General features: G+C 44.2%; 1 protein-coding gene across 1 annotated transcript in view; it reads left to right on the top strand.

Annotated features, from left to right (window-relative positions):
- myo3a (myosin IIIA) overlaps positions 1–21,733 on the top strand; it is a 47,326-nt gene that overhangs the window by 17,022 nt on the left and 8,571 nt on the right. The window contains exons 6-32 of the mRNA XM_022748761.1: positions 835–980; positions 3,227–3,292; positions 3,430–3,585; positions 3,976–4,017; positions 4,923–5,049; positions 6,065–6,181; positions 6,632–6,736; positions 6,927–7,010; positions 7,555–7,757; positions 8,820–8,918; positions 9,006–9,120; positions 10,288–10,414; positions 10,911–11,121; positions 11,328–11,475; positions 12,944–13,097; positions 13,454–13,542; positions 13,652–13,781; positions 14,163–14,245; positions 14,486–14,527; positions 15,980–16,060; positions 16,150–16,355; positions 16,449–16,560; positions 16,946–17,108; positions 17,193–17,279; positions 17,357–17,480; positions 17,571–18,888; positions 18,976–19,120. Of these exons, the coding sequence (XP_022604482.1) occupies positions 835–980; positions 3,227–3,292; positions 3,430–3,585; positions 3,976–4,017; positions 4,923–5,049; positions 6,065–6,181; positions 6,632–6,736; positions 6,927–7,010; positions 7,555–7,757; positions 8,820–8,918; positions 9,006–9,120; positions 10,288–10,414; positions 10,911–11,121; positions 11,328–11,475; positions 12,944–13,097; positions 13,454–13,542; positions 13,652–13,781; positions 14,163–14,245; positions 14,486–14,527; positions 15,980–16,060; positions 16,150–16,355; positions 16,449–16,560; positions 16,946–17,108; positions 17,193–17,279; positions 17,357–17,480; positions 17,571–18,888; positions 18,976–19,120 (4,480 nt within the window). The remainder of the gene's footprint in view (positions 1–834; positions 981–3,226; positions 3,293–3,429; positions 3,586–3,975; positions 4,018–4,922; positions 5,050–6,064; positions 6,182–6,631; positions 6,737–6,926; positions 7,011–7,554; positions 7,758–8,819; positions 8,919–9,005; positions 9,121–10,287; positions 10,415–10,910; positions 11,122–11,327; positions 11,476–12,943; positions 13,098–13,453; positions 13,543–13,651; positions 13,782–14,162; positions 14,246–14,485; positions 14,528–15,979; positions 16,061–16,149; positions 16,356–16,448; positions 16,561–16,945; positions 17,109–17,192; positions 17,280–17,356; positions 17,481–17,570; positions 18,889–18,975; positions 19,121–21,733) is intronic.

Genomic DNA, 21,733 nt, shown 5'->3' with positions numbered 1-21,733 from the left:
TAGTGTGTGTGCGTGTGTGTCTGTGTGTGTGTATGTGCATGTGCATGTGTATGTGCACATGCCACCCACTCAGATGAGTCATATTGTTGATTGGGTGCCATGTTGCCCTGAGGACATTGATGATAGACTGTGTGTGTGTGTGTGTGTGTGTGTGTGTGTGTGTGTGTGTGTGTCTTTGCTGTATTGCCTGCAGCAGATGATGTGTAGACTCCACCTCTGTTATAATCGGTGTCTTTGATATTGGACAACTCCATAAATGACATTTTGCACTGTTACATGCTTCTTTACTTTAGTGTGTGTGTGTGTGTGTGTGTGTGTGTGTGTGTGTGTGTGTGTGTGTGTGTGTGTGTGTGTGTGTGTGTGTGTGTGCAAAGGCAGACAAAATAACAAAATCCAATAACAATACATGAATATTGACTCCCTCGTGGGGAATTAGGCCCCAAACTTCACAACTTTAGTCGTCACTCCGTAGAAATCCAGGAGTCTGCTGAGTACAACAGGACAACAGGACAACAGGCCTTTCATCTCAGCGTCTGATCTTCTGCTGGTTTAGAGATGAAGGAAATAGAGATTTTCTTAACACAGTGAGCTCCAAAAACAAAGGTGTAATAATGTTTTGATCTGATAATTGGTGAAGCCATTGAGGGCAAAGGGATTAATGGATGTTGTAACCCCCAAGACAATTCACAGAGGTGTTTGCTGATGGTTAACTTTGTGCTTTTGAAAACAGTTTTTGTCGGTGCTGTCACAGTTGTGTTACTTACTGGCCTTAATTTGACAATTAACAGAATTGTAATTGGCGTCTTACTCAACATTTATCGATCTGTGCTCCAGGTAATAGCGTGCGAGCAGCAGCTGGACTCCACCTACGATGCCCGTTGTGACGTTTGGTCCCTGGGCATCACTGCCATAGAGCTGGGAGATGGAGACCCGCCGCTCTCCGACCTCCACCCGATGAGAGCCCTTTTCAAAATACCCAGGTGAGCCGCCATCGCACCTACAACAACCTGCCATCATCGTTAAGAGAGTTTGACCCCCCCAGCACTGTCATTGATCTTTAAATACAGGTTTATACTACTTGACAACACATAATTGAACATTTATTTTCATTTATTACTAACCAGATGTATTTCCTATCTTTATATTGAGACGGATGATTGATGAGACTGAAGGTGAGATATTCCACGTCAGCATCTACGTACAAGCTTTCTTTCAGCAGCAGAGCTAAAACAAGTGATTATAGACACTGATAATAAAAAATAAAAAAAACCTCAGACAGCGGCGGGTGTGTTTTCATTACATCCCTCCTCTGCAGGCAGAGAGGAGGGTAAAGACAGGGTAATTCAGTGCTTGTACTGCAATCCAGAAAAGCCATCTCCTGCTCCCCAATGCAGTGATTCGCTTCTCTATACAGACTGTCACCACACAAAGTACTGTCCTTTCATTTCAAATGGATTTTTTTTTTTTTTGCTGGCAGGGGCTTATCCGTAAGCCCCTCCCCTCCTGGCACTGATCCCATTCGTCCTGGGTTTAGGGGGGTGAAGGAGGGAGGGGTGAGGGAGGGAGGGGGTGAGAGTACAGCCACCCCTCTTCTCATCTGTGTGTATTGTTGTGGGCTGAAGGTGAAATATAATTGTTTGTCGTCTCCTGATTCCAGTGTGCGAGCCGCATAAGCACTTACCGCCACTGTCATCTTAACGGCACAGCACTTTGTCCGTCACTGCACGGTGTGTGTGTGTGTCTGTGTGTGTGTGCGCCTGACACACACAGACACATACACACACAAAAACAGCTCCTGTGTCATAGCTGTCCTGTGTGTTTGCTCCGGGGTCGTGCTCCACAGGAGCCATCACACAGCCTTCCCTGAATCTATGTGACTGCTGTAGCCAGAGCTTCAGGCTCACTGTTCACACTCCTCACTTCCCACCTCTCTCTCTCTCTCACTCTCACTCTCTCTCTCTCTCTCAGGAAAGAGACATGATGAAGGCAGCGATTCCACCACACCTTGTCTTATTTAATTCAGGCTGGCCGAATAGAAACTGAGGATCATCACAGGAAAAACCCTCATTTTGATGTGGTCTTTAAAATGCCCAAATACATTTGATTTCCGTCGGCGCTGTGAATTGAATTTTACCATATATACAGATACAGATATGCTCAATACAACACCGTATACTGTAAAGCAATCTAATATGGTGTGATACAATCCCATACATTGTTCCTGCTGGAAAAAAAACATCACAAGTTTGAGCGTGTGGCGGAGTTTGCCATCTCTCTGACACAGTGTCATGAAAAGCATCTTTATTAGCTGAATTAGCAAGCCTTAGCATTATTTTGAGCCTGATGTTTCCAGGTCTTATGTCAACCTGAACTGTGGTGGACAGGACTGCAGGTGAATCACAGACAAATATAAAGACAGAAACAGAGAAAGGCAGGGACGACAGTGTCGCACTCTGGAGCAGGTTAAAGATTAATTTTCCTCGTTATGCACATGTAAAGTAGTGAGCTCTTATCCTTCATTATGTGCAACAGAGAAGATTTGCATTTGCCTCGGGTAAAGTGAATTTATGACAGGTGGGCAAACACAAAATTTACTTGGATATCATAATTGATATATGTCCTCATATTTGTATCCAGGGAATTAAAAACTTAAAAAAAACAAAATAGTTGTACAATTTAAGTTGCTCATGCATTTGCCGTCTGTATTGGTCGTGTTGTGTGATTAAAAAGGAGATGTATGGCCTCTCATTAGAACAATTTATTGCTGTCAGAGGCGGCGTGAAAAAGGCCCTGGTGCGTCAGCAGGCGGCATTGACTTCCCTACCACTTGCCAGGAACGCTGTTGTAAAGAGGTTTACAGTAGACAAGGAGTTATAGCAAATTAGCTGAGTTGTTCCCCAGCTGTGAGGCCTTGTTACTGTTGACCTCTTAACCCAGAGTGTGTCTTTTGAATGTGATTTTGACAGGAGAAGACGCCTCCAGCTTATAAGATCCGGTTCCATGTTTTCGTATCGAATGTTGCCGACTGTTGCTTTCTGCCTCGTGCCATCGCAGAAAACATCTCTGGATGTGTTTCAATTACTGATGGTTCCAGTGTTAATATTTCACTCCATTGTTCCACTCTGCACCTCGGCCTTTTGTTCTCTCTGGCCGCTGCCGTGTAAAATCTCATTGAATCTTATCACTCCATTTATCTCTCCCCCCCCCGTTCCTTTCCTTTAAACAGAAACCCTCCGCCTACTCTCCACCAGCCGGAGCTCTGGTCAGACGACTTTAATGACTTCATCTGCAAGTGAGTGTGGAGGCCAGTGTGTTTTGTTACGCCTGGGTGAATAATAAATAATTCCACTGATAGAACATAACCATACGCTTTGAATATAAATCCGAGAAATGCATTTCCTCCCCCCCCCCTCCCCCCTCCCCTAACAGATGTCTGATTAAGGACTTCGAGCTGAGACCAAACGTGCTAGACCTGCTCCAGCATGTGTTCATCAAACAGACTGTCGGCAGAGAGAAAATACTGCAGAAGCAATTGATTGAACTCATTGATCTCAACCAACAAATAGGAGTCATTGAAAAAACAAGGTACCTTCCTATCTGTACGCGTGTCCCCCCCCCGATGTCTCTCACATTTCCACGTATGTTTTGTGACACGGCGGAAGTCGTGCAGAAAGTGTTCGATAGCAAAAAAAGAACAAAAACTTCTTCCCTGTCAGAGGGTTGTCTTTGCAGGGCTGCAGCTTAACTTTTGCAGGCAGTGTAATCCAAATTAACCCCCCCACCCCCCACCCCCACCCCTCGCTGGATGCTTTACAAGCCCTGTCACCCTCACATAAACAACTGCTCAATCCTGCTCCGGCTTCACTTGACATGGAGGCTGGCGACGTGAGTCACATGAGCCAAGACACGTTGGCCCAGAAAAGTGTTTCACCCAGTACAGTCATGAAATGTTAATCCTATTTCTGTCGTTTTAAGCCATCATGGAAAGACAGACAGAGGCACAGACAGTAATGACAGGTAACACATGCATATATATGACCTTTAAGCCTCAGTAGGAGTAGATGCTAACTGGCTTTTTTTTTTTGTTGTTGTAGTGTTGCTCTTGTCTCAGCCAGAGCTCTTGTTGTAGTTGTGAAGGCACATGTACTTGCGTTCAGCTACATGAGCTGGTTTTAGATTGTTTACATGCTGCCATTGTTTACGTTGTCGTCTGTTTTACGTTGTTATATCTATTTCCTGTGTTTTCTGTAACGTCCTGTCATTGTAGGACCACGACACCAAACCTAGCGCAGTCGATGAGCTCCGAAACCTCACCGACGTTTGTTATTAACTCTCAAGACAAATGGCGTTTTAGCGGAGATTAATTGCAGTCATCATCAGCTAAATAATGATAAATCCTTTCGGATGTGGCTGGTAATCAGATGTAATCATACATTTCTGACACATAATGTGAGGAAACTGATTTATTCATAGTGGTGCATTTTGATACGTCCAGACTTCTTTTAGCTTGTATTTAAAGTGATTTATCACAGTGAACAGATATCAGTCCGTAAAGTTCAGGAGTCATGTCTGTAGGAGTAAATATTTAAAATGGTACAATTTCCCCTATAATTTACAGTTTCATGCAAAAATAAACATCAATCTCAAGGTGTAGGGAGCAAAGGGAGGATGGAGGGCGGAGTGAGCTGCATACTGATGCCCCTTTTATTTTCACCATTTATGTTACAGCGTATTATATTTACATGTAAATCTTTTATCTAGTTGAAGGTGTGATTACATTTACATTATTTAAGGTTTGTTTAAAATGAAGAGATGCTCTTCTTTGCCTTAGCGAATAACAGCGGCAGGACTGTGGTATGTTTTCATGATGTACTGAATTTGAATATAGATTACCGATATAGTCGCGTACATTACTGCTTTAGTAAAAGACTTGGTTGTGCGACCTGTTCCAGGCATGAGCGCATCCACACTAAAAAAGGAAGCCACATGAAGACACAGACTGACCCCGACGAGGTGGACGACCTCGCCACCCTGGAAGTGCTAGATGAGGTGAGGAAGTCCAAACTCTGATTGTTTTTTATTTATTTTTTGTTTTCTCTGATGATGATTGACATAAATACACATCTCAATAACAAACAACAAAATAATGAGATTTGAAGTTCAGTTTTCGAAATAATCTCACCATGAGGTTTTTTTTTTTTTTTGTGTAGCTTTTCTGGAGCTTTCTACGATATTACATGAGCTTCCTCGGCAGATGGAGTTTCAAAGCTGAGGTTCATAGTTTGTCCTTTAAGCCAACAACAGCTCTGAAAAATGAAAATATCAACATAAGCATTGTAGTGTGAAACAATCAAAAGCTCCAGAACAGCTACTAAATGGACCATGTGGTGAGATTGTTTTGACAACTGTTTATTTGTTTTTAAATATACCATAACAACGACATGTACTACATCTGAAACAGATCTATGATATCCTGTAAAAACTCGTTATTACATTGTTCAAAACACATTTTCATGCATTTTACAGAGATATTTTGTGATTTATAGTCACATAAATTCAGAATTATTACATATATATGGTGATTTCTTTCCCTCCCTCCGTTAACTACAACGATCAACCCTGTTGGTCTGTTGATGAAGCACAGTGAGAAATGCACAGTGGCATCTTTTGCCCAAATAACACCGAGAGCAATCCATCAAACGTGAGCGCCGCATTGACGTATTGAACGATACAACCGGCCTCAGTTTGCCGGCGGATATTTCCACCCATCCTTCAAGATGAGCAGCTCTGCCGGTACGAGGGAGGCTGTGCCGCCCCGCTGCCGGTGATGTACCCGTCCCGGCAGCGCGGAGACAGGAGGATTAATCACCGCGTGACACGAAGATAATACATTGACGTAACAGGCGTCACAGGCCTTGACTTGAGGCAGGACATAAGCTAAAGGACTGCTTGGTTGTAATAATGATTGTAATGCAGTTATCTCCCTATAATGAGACATCTAGGCAGGAATAAGTAGCTGGAAACATGACATACCTGAAAATCAAGGTTTCTTTTTTCCCCCCAGAATACCGTCACGGAGCAGCTTCAGAGTCGCTATGGAAAAGACCAGATTTACACATATGTGGGAGACATCCTCATCGCAGTCAATCCTTTCCATAAGATGGAGATATATGCTCCTCAGGTCTGTGGGTTGTTTGTTTGTTTTGTTTGTTTTTCTTTACGCACGTGTGCTCGTAATACATTTGGTCAATAATGCACCGAATGTAGCCCAGCGTATCTCATTAGCGCCTCTGCAGTTCTTCAGTCTGCTGCATCCCATTTAACTGCACCTTCACACACACACACACACACACACACACACACACACACTGCCCCTGTTTCTCTGCCTCTTCCATAGCTCACTGACTGTATTTTCCTCTCAATCATCACGTTTGTCTTTGCCTCAAGTTTGTCGCTATTTTTCATTCCTCTCCTCCCAGAGCAAAAATATAATGTATGACAGTTTTCACAGGTGGAAAACGTTCATTTTTATTCTAAATAACATCTACCGTATGTCATCCATTACATTCTTGTGCATGTTTTAAATACGTCTTTTTCTTTTTGTTGTCAACGCTCCTCTCTCTCTCTGTAGCACACTAAGATGTACATAGGAGCTAAGCGTACGGCTAACCCGCCGCACATCTTTGCTGTGGCTGATGTGGCCTACCAGTCCATGGTGTCATACAACACAGACCAGGTAAATGTTGTGCTCATTTCATCACACACGACACAAGTATTATATTGTCATTGCGACATTGTCCTGAGGGCAGAAAGTTGCTTTTATTTCCGCTTGTTTTGGAGTCAGATTATCAAGATTTCTCCATTAACGGGGTGGAATTATTGTTATTAGTAGTTTCATGGTAATCTCTGTGACTTCCTGTGTGCAGTGTATTGTGATCAGCGGAGAAAGTGGAGCCGGGAAAACGGAGAGTGCTCATCTGTTAGTGCAGCAGCTGACTGTTCTTGGGAAGGTGAGTTATAATGGTCCAATAAACACAACATCACATTGACATGTCCTTCCCATTCCCATTTATTCTTCGTTTCACAAAGTTTTGCCTGAGGTTGCAAATGTTTTTTCAATTTACGAAAAGCTATCAAACCAAACCAAATATAAACATCAGGAAGGCAGTGAAATAATATTGTAAATAAAAGGGTAAACAATGAAAACTGTTTACTGTTCAAAGAAATGACAAGAAATTAGAAATCACAGTTTTAAACTTGGCAACAGCGGTGTCCTCCAAATTCAACATCCTGTTATCAGTTTGTTTGAAGCTCCAGCTGGTGCCAGTCATGATTTGCGACTTCACTGAAAAGAAATTTCCATTTCAGTTCAATTCGCTTTTTTATAAGTGGAATAGTAAAATAAACGATTGGCAGTGCCACTTTTGATGGGAACAACATGAATAGAAAAGGCAGACGACAGAATTTCATGCATCATTTCATGACAAAAGCACGATCACCTCCGCTGCTATTGATTTCCCCCGTTACCTAAACCGGTACTGCGTTTCATTTCAGGCCAATAATCGGACGCTGCAGGAGAAGATCCTGCTGGTCAACAACCTGGTGGAGGCGTTCGGAAACGCCTGCACGGTCATCAATGACAACTCCAGCCGCTTCGGCAAGTACCTGGAGATGAAGTTCACCTGCGGGGGAACGGTGGTGGGAGCGCAGATATCTGAGTATCTGCTGGAGAAATCCAGAGTCATCCACCAGGCCGTGTAAATATCACTTCCTTCTTTTTGTTTCTAATGTAAGAAACCTCATGACGCTCATTGCTGTCATTTCACAGTGACATTCATAGATATGTAAATCACGTCTCTTCTTGTTCTGTGAAAGAACATTGAGGTTATTTTCCCCGCTCGCTGTCAGGGGATCAGTGCGTAATGGACTCTGTCTCTCTTCCTTTCACCTCTGCCTCTCCATCTCAAACTGGTGGCATTTGCCTTCAACCCAGCACTTTCATTCAATCCACCTTTTCTTCTTATCGTGTGTCTGGGGAGCGGACCGGGGGTCAAGTGGAGGGGCTAGCTTATTTCCTGTTTGATCAAAGATTGCGGTCTTGCGAGTGTCCTTACTGGAACTTCAAAGGCAGACTCAAGTATTTCATTAGAGACCAGACGCATGGGTCAGACAGGCTGAAAACACGGTGTGTAGCTGCACTTTTCTTCAGCCTGTTAGATACTAATTGTTGAGAACAGCAAACAAGACGGATCCACATTCATTCAAAAATCGTACTTCAAAAGATTCGTTCATAATTCCCTTCCTCAGGGATGTTTTCAGATTTGTGAGGAGGATAGTAACCAGAATGCACATATAAAATACTAAACACATGACATTGTAGCTTATGACTGTGAAAACTTGAGCCACTAAACTGACAAAATGTGGCAAAAGTTTCTTAGAAAAATCAAAAATATGATTTATTATTTTATGAAATGTCAATATCAACACATCCAAAAATAATATCGCCGTGATGTGATCTAGCTAGCATAATTATTTACCTAACAAAGGACCGGTCTGTTAACTGTTCACTACATTTAGTCACTTTTTGGCCTCCGTAGGTTACGACCAGTAAAAACTACTAGTAACTATTGAGCCTTGTCAGACGTCTGCAGTCATACATGTCATACATTAGCAAAACAGGTGACATCAAACGAGTAACACGCTAACAAAGTCACATTTATCAGTCTTATGCTTTTACGCTTTCTGAGCTACGTCTGTGTGTGTGTGTGTGTGTGTGTGTGTGTGTGTGTGTGTGTGTGTGTGTGTGTGTGTCTCGACAGAGGGGAGAGGAACTTCCACATCTTCTACTACATTTACGCCGGCCTGGCTGACAGGAAGAAGCTAGCCCACTACAAGCTCTCCGACAGCAAAACACCTAAGTAGGTTTGCCATTTCTCGGCCCCACGCTGTTATTGCCAACACCTCCCCCCCCCGATCCTGATCTTTGCTTCCTCTTTGTACTGCAGGTATCTGTGTAACGAGCACGTTAAATTAGGGCCTGACATAGTGAGCAACACCTTCTACAAGGAGCAGTTTGATGCAGTGGAGCAGTGTTTCAAAGTCATTGGATTCACCCTGGAGGTACAAACGACTGCATCAGTCACTGGGCAAAAAGCTGAAAGTGTCTCGACCACGATAACCTTGATCCTAACATTCATACAGACATGATCTCTACACTCCTGTATTATACCTGTAATGTATGAAAGTCAGTGTTTAAAAATCCACAAAATAAGCTTTAAAACTAGTGTATAGGTGGTTTTCTATAGGTGTCTTCTGATAGGGAACGGAGCTACAGAGGCACATGTTAGGCAGTCAGCTGTTGGCATTGTGAAGGCTAATGAGGCCCTAAGAGCTGATTGCCTCTGGGATCTGCACGTCAGTAGCACTTATCCTGTAATCGCTTGGCACCGAAGGAGGAACAGCCTCCTTTTCTATAGTACGTCCTGTCTTGCATGAAATCACAGAATGTGTACTAAGATTATGAAGATTATCTTTGAGGCACTTTTATCTATTTCGACACAGTTTCGAGACACAAACTGCCGCATTAGGAGCTTTTTTATTAGAAGCACTATTTCCAACAGGTTTTATTTTTATTTCCTAAACTAAAAGTAGCTTCTTACTGTATTTTGTTGTCATTTTTTGGTGATGTGATGATTTTTAAACGTCTGTTTTTGTAAATTGAATTAAGACTCGTTAAATGGCGCTGTGTTTGTTGGACATTTAGCTATAGAAGCTAACGCTGCTCATGCTATTTCTGTGGCTGCTAACAAAACATGACATCCTGAGCACAGAAAGGACATTTGGTTTGACAACGGAAAATGTAATTTAAAAAGCAAAAGTCAGAACACAAACTGTGCACAAAAGTTAGTAAAAAACTCTACCACCAATACCTCGCCAATTATGGACAGATGATTTTGCAGGTGAGAGCAGAAATTTCAGCTATGATTCAGCAGCTTTCCATTTAACTAGAGTGCATGTTGTGCCTTACACAGCTGAACATTTCTGCCTCCTCTCAGGCTTTGCATGACTCGACACCTACAAACCTTCATGAAAGTGGCAGGACTGAGTTTGTTAGTCTGAGTCCTCAAGCGCTTCTGTGTTACATAAGTTGATAATGATGATAAAAAATAGAAAAACAGACAAAACCTCCAAATCCCTACACAGCTGAGAGGTATATAAGATTAGAAGAGATTAGGGTGTTACGGTATTTGGTATCAGTTTTCTAACGACAGTCTATCGTCTCTGCAGGAGCTGGGCAGCGTTTACAGCACCCTGGCCGCCATCCTCAACTCCGGGGACATCGAGTTCTCTCCGGTCGCCACCGAGCATCAAACAGACAAGAGCAACATCTCCAACATTTCTGTCCTCGAGAACGGTGAGGAGGGAGGAGGGAGGGAGAGAGAGGGGAGAGGGGGGCCATGGTTACACTTCAGTATATGATGACGTAAAACCAAACATGACTCTGAATTTCCTCCTCTTCCTCCCTCTTCTGCTCCTTTCCATTAACTCCGCAGAGCTCCAGGTGGAGTGGAGCTAAATATAGGAAACTATTGTTCTGAAATAAATCATCCATCAGTACAGACGGGCTAGTGCAGAGTTCCAGAGACATTATTACCAAACGTACATCTGCAATGGGCAGATTTCACCGGACAGGACTTTCCTCAGGCGTTATATTTTCTAAATTTAAACATTTGTCCTGACGGGTCATTGACAAAGCTGTCCAGATGGGAACTTATTTTAATCTGAACCCAGAACATCATCCTCCTCCCTGAGTGTGAGTGAGGGCACTTAAAGTTTGCACACTCGTGCACTCACTTCTACTTTAGGAGTGTTAACTTTCATCCCATCCCTCATCTCGTGTCCCCCTTCAGTGGCCTCACTGCTGCGCATCCGCTCCGACGAGCTCCAGGAAGCCCTGACCTCCCACTGTGTCGTGGCCCGGGGAGAGACGATCGTCAGGCCCAACACGGTGGAAAAAGCGGCGGAGGTGAGGGACGCCATGGGCAAGGCTCTCTACGGCCGCCTCTTCAGCTGGATCGTCAACCGCATCAACTCGCTGCTGCGGCCCGACAGCCACCTGGGGTGAGATTCAGGAGCGGGGAGTGTGATGGTGTGTGCGTTTATGTGCGCGTCGTGAATGCAGAATGAGGTCATCTCGCAGAGTTCCTACTTATGTATGCGAAGAATAAAAAAGAACTTGCTGGAAAAATATATATATATATATAGATATATTAAGAAATGAAGGATGAATTTAAAGGCCTGATGTTTCATGTCTTCTCACCCTCCAGAGAGGATGACAAGGGCCTGAACATCGGCATCTTGGACATCTTCGGCTTCGAGAACTTCAAGAAGAACTCCTTCGAGCAGCTCTGCATCAACATCGCCAACGAGCAGATCCAGTTCTACTTCAACCAGCACATATTCGCCTGGGAACAGGTGAAGTCCGCCGACCCCGCCGCCGCAATCAGAGAGCGCTTGAATCCCTCCTTTGTGTGCATTTTTCACCTTGGTGCTACCTCATTTCCATCTAAATGGCGATAACATGTCATCATTTGTCACCCTGCGCTTTAAGAGAGACGGCGAGGGTGAAATATGCTGCTGTCTTTATTTACGGGAGAATGAGGTTCACGATTTTCCCCTTGTGCGGCCTCGTTGGGGGGGGGGTGTTGCCTTGGGGAGGGCGGTGGGTGGGGGTGGCTGGGCAGAGAACAGTTTGCTAATGTTAAATGATTTGGTCTCACCCATGGAGAGGAGCTATAAATCATCCCAAACGAGGGTCAATTAAGAGTTGAAGACAGTTAGCGTTGGACTTAAACTCACTCTTGGGTATTGTTGGCACCAAGCCCAGAAATACATTTGTCCTATACTGCCACCATGTACATATATACATATATATACTTATATACACAGAGCATAAGGGAACTGCACTGTGCTTGAAGATTAATAAGCACAGCACTCCTACCTTGTCACATCCAGAGTGAAATAAATTAAAGGCAGCATCATTGCATCACTAATTCATATGGATTTACTCCCTCATCTACAATGGGGTCCAAAAGTCTCACACCACTGTGTTTCCATACATGTTTACACATGCAGTTACATATTATCCCAATCTATCTCCATCCTCGCCGACTTCCTGATGTGCTTCATTTACCTCACAGCGTGCCGTTCATGCTAGAACAGGCACGCTGATTTGATGTTGTTTGTTCCCACTTTGTCCTTTTTCTTCACGGAGTAGAAGTCGCCGGCAACGTTGCTGAGTCATGCTAGCAGCCCCGAGAGTCAGTCAACCTGATGTGATCAGGTTAGCTCAAGATACAGTGCAGGGCTACGCTTGCTTTGCACCCCAACCCCCACCCCCACCCCCGGACCAGAGTTATCCAAATAGGGAAAAGAGCAGTTTGTAAGTACACACACAACAGGGCAACAAGTTCTGGATTTAACTCTGGATTCTGGAGGGATGAGTTTGGGTAATTTGTGTTGTCAGATGCTTCCAGTATTAATCTGTCTGATGCTGCAGCAGAAAAGAGCCTGGATAGAAAAACTGTTTAACCTCTTTTATAACCTCTGCACATTCAATCCAACCTGGTCTGATATGATATTCTGCTTTAGGTTCGATTATTTTGTGACAGATGTTTTTCCACACACACAAAAAAAAAGGTCAACTTGGTGTCATTTTCCCTGCGTTAGTTTAGGGATCAGTGTCTCCCAACTTCTCCCATAAGAAGGGGCAACAACAACAATCAGAGATGGGAAGGAAGAGATTATGAAATCATGTTTCCACTAAACTTTATTCAGTATTCAGACCACAATCAAACAGAAAACTCACATCCAGGATGTCACTTTTGCAAAACAGGAAGAAAATCTAGCGTCTTAAAAAAGGTGTGTGCCGTTTTCTGTGCAGGATGAGTACCTGAACGAGGACGTGGACGCTCGGATGATTGAGTATGAGGACAACCGGCCCCTCCTGGATCTCTTCCTGCAGAAGCCCATGGGGATGCTTTCGCTGCTGGATGAGGAGAGTCGCTTCCCGCAGGCCACAGACCAGACCCTCGTAGGTCAGTGATTTCAGCCGCAGTGGGAACTAAAGCTGCTTTTGGGTGGATTTACCGTCTACAGCCTGTATTTGTCTAGGAATTACCGACCAAGTGTGCAAAGTCTTTCTCAATAACAATCGTAAACAAGTTCTAAAGTACCAAAAAGAGAGTTTTTATTCACTTTCCTCAACCAAAATTTGTTGAGAAGGACGATGGAGGAGAAGCAAACCTCAAGGGGTTGTCTGAAATTTAAGTGTTCCAGCACCTGAAGGGATGAAACCAACTCTAATACCCTTTTTTTTTCTGGCAGAGAAAAACAATATTATGCTTTCTCCAGTCGGGACGATAATTAAATGATGTACAATTTGGTATTTTAGAGAAATTTGATGATAATCTCAAGACCAAAAGCTTCTGGAGACCAAAGAGGGTCGACCTCGGCTTTGGGATTCACCACTACGCCGGAAAGGTAATCGACATTTCATGATGATTCATTCATTTTAAACTGAAGCCAGTTAACACGTGTTGGCTTCTCATATATAACTCAAATCATTTATATATTTTTTTTCACTCCCAAGGTGATTTACAACGCCGCAGGCTTCTTGGCCAAGAACAGAGACACACTCCCGGCCGACATCGTCCTGCTGCTCAGGTCGTCGGAGAACGAGCTGGTTCGGAAACTAGTCACCCATCCGCTCACCAAAACGGGTACGGAGGATGTCGGCTCTTAAATGAAGTTTTACCTTCTAAGGAAGAAGAAGGAAGTTGTTTGCCACGACCCTTTTAATTAATCAGCAGTAATGCAAGTGAAGTGAAACAACAGGCTATTGTAACTCCTCCTCTTAGCAGGGCTTTTCCTCCCTTTTGTCTGCCAGGCATTTGCCGGCCCTGGCATCCCCTTCTTGGCAGAGCGGGCTCCGTCAAAATCCAACCGCAAAGCCAATAATCACATAATCGCTCTTTTTAAAGTGAAGCGTCGGCGTCACGTGACGGCGTGCCCGGTTTTGTCGTCGCTGACCTAATGAGCTGTAACTGGCGTTGAAAAGGGAAAGACGACTGAGCCTCATCCCCTCTTTGCTTCTTCCACAGGCAACCTTGCCCACACCAAGGGTAAAGGCATAAACACAATGCGCAGCCCGCGGACCCCGACACGCACCATCAACTTCACCAAGGTACTGTCTGTATTATCACTGTAATATCTCCTGCATCAAGAACTTCCCCTGAAAAAGTTACCCCCCCACCCCCCCCACCCCACAACACCTAAGAGCTGCTCTTTAATTACAATACAGCTTCTCCTGTTCCTGCCTTTTTGTTTTACCCAACTGTAATTATAGCTTCTTATTTTCTTCCCTTTCTTTTTGTCTTCTTCTCTCCTCATCGCTCTCTCTTTCTCTGCATCTCTGTCATAAAAGATGGGAGTGCTAACCTTATACAGTTCTTTTTCTTTCAGTGAGGTAATCAACATATTTCCACGTAGTTTGTGTCGTATTTTACCAAATTCGGTACGACCCTCACTCACTCCTTGTGGCCTGTGTTTCTATTAGAACCAGTTTCAGTTAATGCCTGTTATTTTCCCCTTAATGCATACAGTGTGTGTGCATGTCCGTGAGCTCGTGTGTGTGTGTGTGTGTGTGTGTGTGTGTGTGTGTGTGCAACCTTGCTTTGTAAAACGCTAAATGAATAACGAGCATCTCCATCTTCTGGACGTAGGACCTTATGCCAAGTATTCAAACTTTCCATTTTTTGCATTAAAAGCATTCAGTAATCAGTGAGTGAGTCTCTTTCGGCTGCTGGTGGCCAAATAAAAAATAAATAAAGATAAATAAAAACTCCTCCTGGCAACTTGATTACACTCCTCTCTTCAGTAAATTAGTTTACACTGTGGAAGTTCACGATTTTCGGCGCCTGAATGTAAAACCCGAGGCGGTTTGCTCCCCTAAAAGCAATCGGCAGTAGCTACATTCAAATGAACTGTTTTTGATGAGTTCTTGAATCTTATTTCCATTCATCTGCATATGTTAGACAAAAAAAAAATAAAAAATAAAAAAAAGCTCATCAAAGGCTTTCGCTCTTAAGAAGCAACAATGAGCTTTTTAAACGCTACAAACAGTCTTAGGCTGACGGCTTGCTGTAACGGTGCCTCCTCCCCTCCTCCCTCTCTCCCTCCCTCCCTCCTCCCTCCCTCCAGTGTATTTGTGCTGAGAATTAGATTTAGAGCTTGTTAAATTGTTACCAAATATATGCCGGAAGCAGGTTAATACATTTGTGTGTGTAATTGACGATGTTCATGTTGATGTAGCTGTCTGTGTTGTCTTTATGAGAGCAAATACTGTAAACGCCTAATTAATTCTAGCAGTTTTTAATCGTATAACTTGTGTTTGATTATGAAATAACGTACGACTGTAGCTTCAGACAGGTTGTATTTATGCAGACCGTGCTCTTGATTTGGCACTTTTTTATTTTTATTTTATGCATCTCTTTTGCAGCCTTCTCTGGAGTTAAAGCTCAAGCCTGAAAAAAAAATCTTGCTTGATGTGCCTCTCGATGACACAGTACAAACGAAAACGGTGATTGGTGATTTTTAAAAAAAAAACAAAAAAACAACAACAACAACAACAAAACAAAACAACATGATGAAAGTGCATTGAGAATTGTAATGGAAACATGTCCTCCATTATGATTTTTAAAGATGTGAATCATCTACAGGTGGGCTGCAGCTGACACAGTGTCTTTATTTTGCTCCCTTATCCTCAACTACTCTGTTGGCCTATGTGCACTGTTATCAAAATGCTCCCATTTATCCCATAAAGTTGTAAAAATAAAGGCATTAGTAGTGTAGAGAGTAGTGAAACCAGGCAGTACAGTTTGAATTATATTGGTTTTTGACACGTTTAATGTTTTTTCAGCCGGGCGAACAGGGAGACACGCCCTACCACCCGAGAGAAACCACCAACATGAGAACACAGACGGTGGCCTCTTACTTCAGAGTAAGACTTTATTCTCTCTTTTTTAAATTGCTCACGTGTCAGTGCAACAGTTTTTCTTTATTCCCTCGCTGCTCTCGTGGTCTCTCTAGTACTCTCTGATGGACCTGCTGTCCAAGATGGTGGCGGGGCAGCCTCACTTTGTGCGCTGCATCAAACCCAACAACGATCGCCAGGCCAGCAAGTTCGACCGGGAGAAGGTTCTGGTTCAGCTGCGTTACACCGGCGTTCTGGAGACCGCCAAGATCAGGCGGCAGGGTTACTCTCACCGCATCCTGTTTGCCAACTTCATAAAGAGGTCAGCAGGTTCTCGCTCCAGTTTTAAAAGGAAGGAAACAGCTGATTAAAGTCAGTGTGTGACGTGTCCAGCTGATGACGCTGATTGTTGCAGGTACTACATCTTGGCGTTCCCTGCTCACGAGGAGCCGGCTGGGACTCCAGAGACGTGTGCTGCAATACTGGAGAAGGCCAAGCTGGAGAGCTGGGCAATGGGGAAGACTAAGGTGAGTAGTGTTTGCGTTTGAAGTGGCGTTGGTAGTTGGTATTCCCCGTCACGGTATCTCGTGCAGCAGCCTGGTATAGTGAGCACGAGGCGTGGTGTGAAATCAGTGGCGTGCTCCTTTAAACGAGACACTGAGGCCCAGTTTGATAAAGTTTAGAGAAGAAACACTGTGTTTTATTGTCAAATCAGAACATCGTGCTTTCACTAACTGGGTGCATTGGCTTCCTCACTGCACTGACGTCAAAATAAAACCCATTTCAGCTTGGCGTGATTGTACAGGCGAATTATAATGCTGTTGCTAGGAGGGGGAGAACATGACTGCAACACACTGAAATGATGACTTCATTGATGCTGGGATCGATAAAGTGTTTTGTCTTGGCTGTCAGGTTTTCCTGAAGTACTACCACGTTGAACACCTGAACCTGATGGTGCAGCAGGCAACACAACGCATCATCCTGCTCCAGGCGTACGTTCGCGGCTGGCTGGGAGCCAAGCGCTACCGGCGGATACTGAGAGAGCGGGAACAGAGCGCTCTGGTGCTACAGTCGGGTTAGTAATCCGCACGCTCTGTCAGTGTCCCGGAATATGAATGAGTCACGGAGCAGCTGCGCTAATTCACGCTTTAATCTCCAGCTTACAGAGGTCATAAAGCTCGGAAGAGGGTCGCCGAAGACAAGATCAAAGCGAAGTTTGAGGCCTTCATCACCCAGCTTCAGGCCGGTGAGAACAGTCGTTCTACACGATCCGAGCTTGGTGTGAGTTCTGCTGGTTTATGTTTTGTTTGTCTCCCTCTTCAGTTTGCAGGGGCTACCTAGCGAAAAAGAAATACAAGGAGTTGATGGACGAAAAGAACAAGGCTGCGACCAAGATTCAGGCTCGATACAGAGGCCACAAGGAAAGGAAAAGCTTCAAAAGAAAACGGTGAGGGAAAATCCAAACAATATACCCCTGGAAAAAAAAAAAGATGTTGAATTGTTTGACTGACAAAGATGTACCCATTTTCTTTTCTAGGGAAGCCAAAGAGAAAGAGAAAGCAGAGAAGGCCCTTAAAGAAGCAAAGGACGAGGAGGACGAGACTAAAGCCGCTGTGGTTCTCCAGAGCAACTACAGGGGATTTAAAGAGAGGAAAAAGTTCAAGGAGAGGAAAAAGACGATGGCCGGGGCCGAGCTAGAGCTGCCGCCAAACATAGTGGAGGAAGAGGAACAGGAAATAGGCGGGGAAGAGCCTACGGGTAAGGAAGAAGGGGCAAAGACAGAGGAGAATGAGGAGGATGAAGAAAGTACTTATGAAGCCGAGGAAAATGATGACAGCGATCACACACAGGTGCCAGAAGATGACGAACATACAGAGGTGGCGGATGAAGCGGTGATTTCGGACGCACCAGCAGCAGAAGCTGGAAAAGAGGAGCAGGAAGAGGTCAAGACGGGGGGAAATGGACAGGAAAATGCTGCAGGGGAAGAGGCTGTCAACTTAGAGGAGGAAACCAAGGCAGCCACTGTGATCCAGAGTAATTTCAGAGGTCACAAAGAGAGGAAGAGGCTGCAAGAAGAAGGCAAAATCCCAGCGAAGAAACAGAAAGGAAAAAGCCCGACAGGTGAAGAAGAAGAAGAAGCAGCCGCAGCGACCACGGAGGAAGAACTTCCCGAAGCTCCGACACCGGCAGAGGAAATCTGCAGTGAAGACACAGAAAAAGGAGAAAAAGAGGAATCAGCAGAAGCTCAAGAAGTTTCTCGTAGCGACGCCAAGTCAGAGGACGCAGACGAGGCCAAAGCAGCGGTGGTGCTTCAGAGTAACTTCCGCGGCCACAAGGAGCGCAAACGTCTGGAGGAGGAAGGAAAGATCCCGAAGAAAAAGAAGAAGAAGAAGACGAAGGTTACACCAGGACCTCCAAAAGAGGAAGAACAGGTGATGCACACAGAAGAATCGGCGCCAGACTCCCAGCAGGACGCATCTGCCGAGAACGTGGACGGACTGGACGAGGAGAAAGCTGCTACCGTCCTTCAGAGTAACTTCAGGGGCCACCGGGACCGAAAGAAGCTGAAAGCAGAGAAAGAAGCTCAGAAGAAAGCGACGGAAGAGGCCGCCAACGATGCAGAGGGGGGAAGTAAAGAGGAGCGAGAGGAAGCCGAGGAGGAGGTCCTGGATGTTACTGATGTGGAGATTGAACATAAAGAGGAGACTGAGGCTGAGAAAGAAAGACTGGAGGAGGAACAGGCGGCAGTGAAGATCCAGAGTAACTTCAGAGGGTACAAGGACAGGAAGAACCTGAAGGCCAACAAGGAAACGGCACAGAATGAAGCTCAGCAACTAGAGAGCTTCTCAAAACAGGTCACGCCACTTTACTCCCCAGTCACCTCCCCAACTTATAATTTTTTTCCTACTCGTATATTATTTCTGTTTAATCTCTTTCGACAGATCGCGCAGACTTCTCAGGACTTCGGCGCCCTGCAGCAGAAGCTGAATGAAATCATCCAGGCCCATCAATCAAACCCGGCGAACAACGGCATGTTTGTGAGGGGGAAAGCAATGAATGGCTTCGCTCCCCAGAATCAACAATCAAGTAAGATAAGAGAGACAGACTCACTGTTTGTGTGTGTGTGTGTGTGTGTGTGTGTGTGTGTGTGTGTGGGGAAAAAACAGATGATAAAAAGGTGATACATGCAATGCAGAGTGTGGGCTCGGATGAACCTGAAGTTAATGTGCAGTTTTGGTTCTGTTTTTTTTTTTTTTTTTTTTTTAAACCCTGAATCATCAAGGTAATCAAGCGAGAGTTCAGGATTACATTCACCCACATGATTCAGAGTGGAACTGAGTCATTTCCTGACGCACAAAGAAAGAAAGGGAAACAGGGCTACGTTCAAACTTTAAATGGAAATATCCAGGATCTGGGGAAAGGAATCTGTCCGTACTCGTGATGTTATCAGAGGGACGGCGTCCTCTCTCTCTCTCTCTCTCTCTCTCTCTCTCTCTCTCTCTCGTGCGTCTTGATTAGGTCAGGAAACCTGGGAAAGTCAAGTGCCAAAACAGGAAGCGCCTTCTCTACCTGATGTGTCATCAAATATAAAAAAAAAAATTTCATCTGCGCAGGTGATAGGTGTAATTGCTTTTGTGGCGGGGGTGCAAATTGAAAGTTCACTGTCTCTGTGAAATCAGAGATGGCAGCTGAAATGTCACCGCCGTCGCAGGTTCGGGTGTCTTGATGAAATAATGAAGTAATTATGTAATAAGATCAATGAGTTTCTTGGACGGTATCGTGATTATTCTGTAATCCATTTGATCTTTTGTGGATTTTTTCTTAAGGTTTATTACAGAATCTAGAGCGTAGGTTTACAGTGTCTCTTGAATCTTGTCGAATTCTAATAATTATTGTGACATTTCGTCTTTTAATTAGTCGCACTATAAACTATTAATCGCTTATTTACCCTGAACATGATTTACCCTAACCTAGTTAACACACACACACACATTATGTGGTGTTCGATCGTTCAAGGTTTTGGGGAATAGGCATATTTGCTTTCTTGCCCAGATTTAGCCAGGATGCGGTTAGCTTAGCTTAGCTTAGCATAGCATAAAGACTTGAAAACAGAGGGGAAACAGCTAGCATTGTTTGGATTTCCCCCTCATATCGTTTTAATGACAAATTAAGTGTATGTATGAAGTATGAACATTTTTACACACAAACACACACACACAAATAAACAGACATGTTTGCCCTTTACAGGCTGTTCTTGAGCACAGCACGTTGCCTGAAGTAAAGCAGAATGAATTATCTGTGTTATTTCCGAGGGCTACAGCAACTCCCTGTAAAGTGATGCTTTTCAGCCCCACTAGGTCATTTCTCCATCGATAGGCCGAAGCCGTCCTCATGAATTTAATTGACGTAATAAAACTTCATAAGAATCATTTGTGACACAGACAATAAAACCGGAGGAACGCCAGTCACAATGTTCTTCATGGGAAAGGTCATCAAATGTTAATCACGTTACTGCGAGTGAGCGTTTCCGGCAATTGTGGCAGGAATTAAAAAAAAAGAAAAAAGAGGGTGCGTGAAATTGGCTTTACTTTGTTTGAGCAACACAGAGTGACCTTTTAGAGCCACTCGTTCAATAATATCAGAAACTTTTCATCTCCTTTACCTGAGAGCTTCTGCACGTGATGGATGGTTTTCGCCACGTGTTCTTCACCCTGGCGTGAACGCTGATTAATAATGAGCAACAAGCAAAGGTCATTGTAATATGTTTATAATTGCAGTATATCAGCTCATGACAAATGGAAGACGTCATGCATGTAAAAAAGAAGTCAAGCCGGTCACAAACACACGCCTCCCGCTTTATGTTCAATAGGTGAACATGGGTCATTACATAGTTATAGGGCTCTTTGTGTCAAAGGTTGTTTCACATAATCTCTGTTGGAAAATTCAAATCAGCCAAAGGCCTCAGGGTTAAGCTACCGTACGTATGGAGGGCCGCTCAATAAGCACAACAAAGTCAAAGTGTAGCGTGGCGTTGGATCACGCTCAGCAGTCGCTTTAGTAATCCAGTCGGCCGTGTGCATCGATTCCACCGACTCTCCGGCCATCTGCTCGTGATGAGCAGCCGCACAAATGACCACAACAAGCTGGCTCCTTCAGCAAGATGGAAAAACACTGACCTGCTGTTGGATGCGGGTGTGTCATATGTTGGCCTAACCTTCTTTAACCGTCACGTCGTCTTATTTAGGCGCTCAGGTTTCTGCAGAGATCATCACCAACCTCACTTAGAGCTGAGGCGCGATGGACGGAGGGTTTGAACCAAACAGAGAGTCGAAAGACGACGGCTTGTTTGTTTCGTCTCAAAGCTGAAAAGGGACAAAACATGTCTTGAAAATTTAGGAAAAATCAGCCCTTGTGCGTCCTGACGGCCAAAGGGTTAAAAGGCGCCGACTGTGTGTCGCAACTTCCTAAAAATAAACTACCTTTGCATGTGACAAATAAAATGTAGAGCTACTGTTTAGTGGCATCATTGCTTATACCTGAAACATAAAATACAATAATATAATTATGTATTATTAGTATTCAAAAACCCACCTTTAATTGACATGCATTTTCACACCTCTCGAAAGGCATTCTGGGTAAATATAGGAAATAAGACAATCCAAGTTGAAGGGGGGGAAATGTGTCGCCAAAAAAAAAAAA

The sequence above is a fragment of the Seriola dumerili genome, unplaced genomic scaffold (genome assembly GCF_002260705.1).
Source record: "Seriola dumerili isolate Sdu_G_001 unplaced genomic scaffold, Sdu_1.0 BDQW01000129.1, whole genome shotgun sequence".
Lineage (NCBI taxonomy): Eukaryota > Metazoa > Chordata > Actinopteri > Carangiformes > Carangidae > Seriola > Seriola dumerili.
This window is presented reverse-complemented; position numbering and strand designations above follow the sequence as displayed.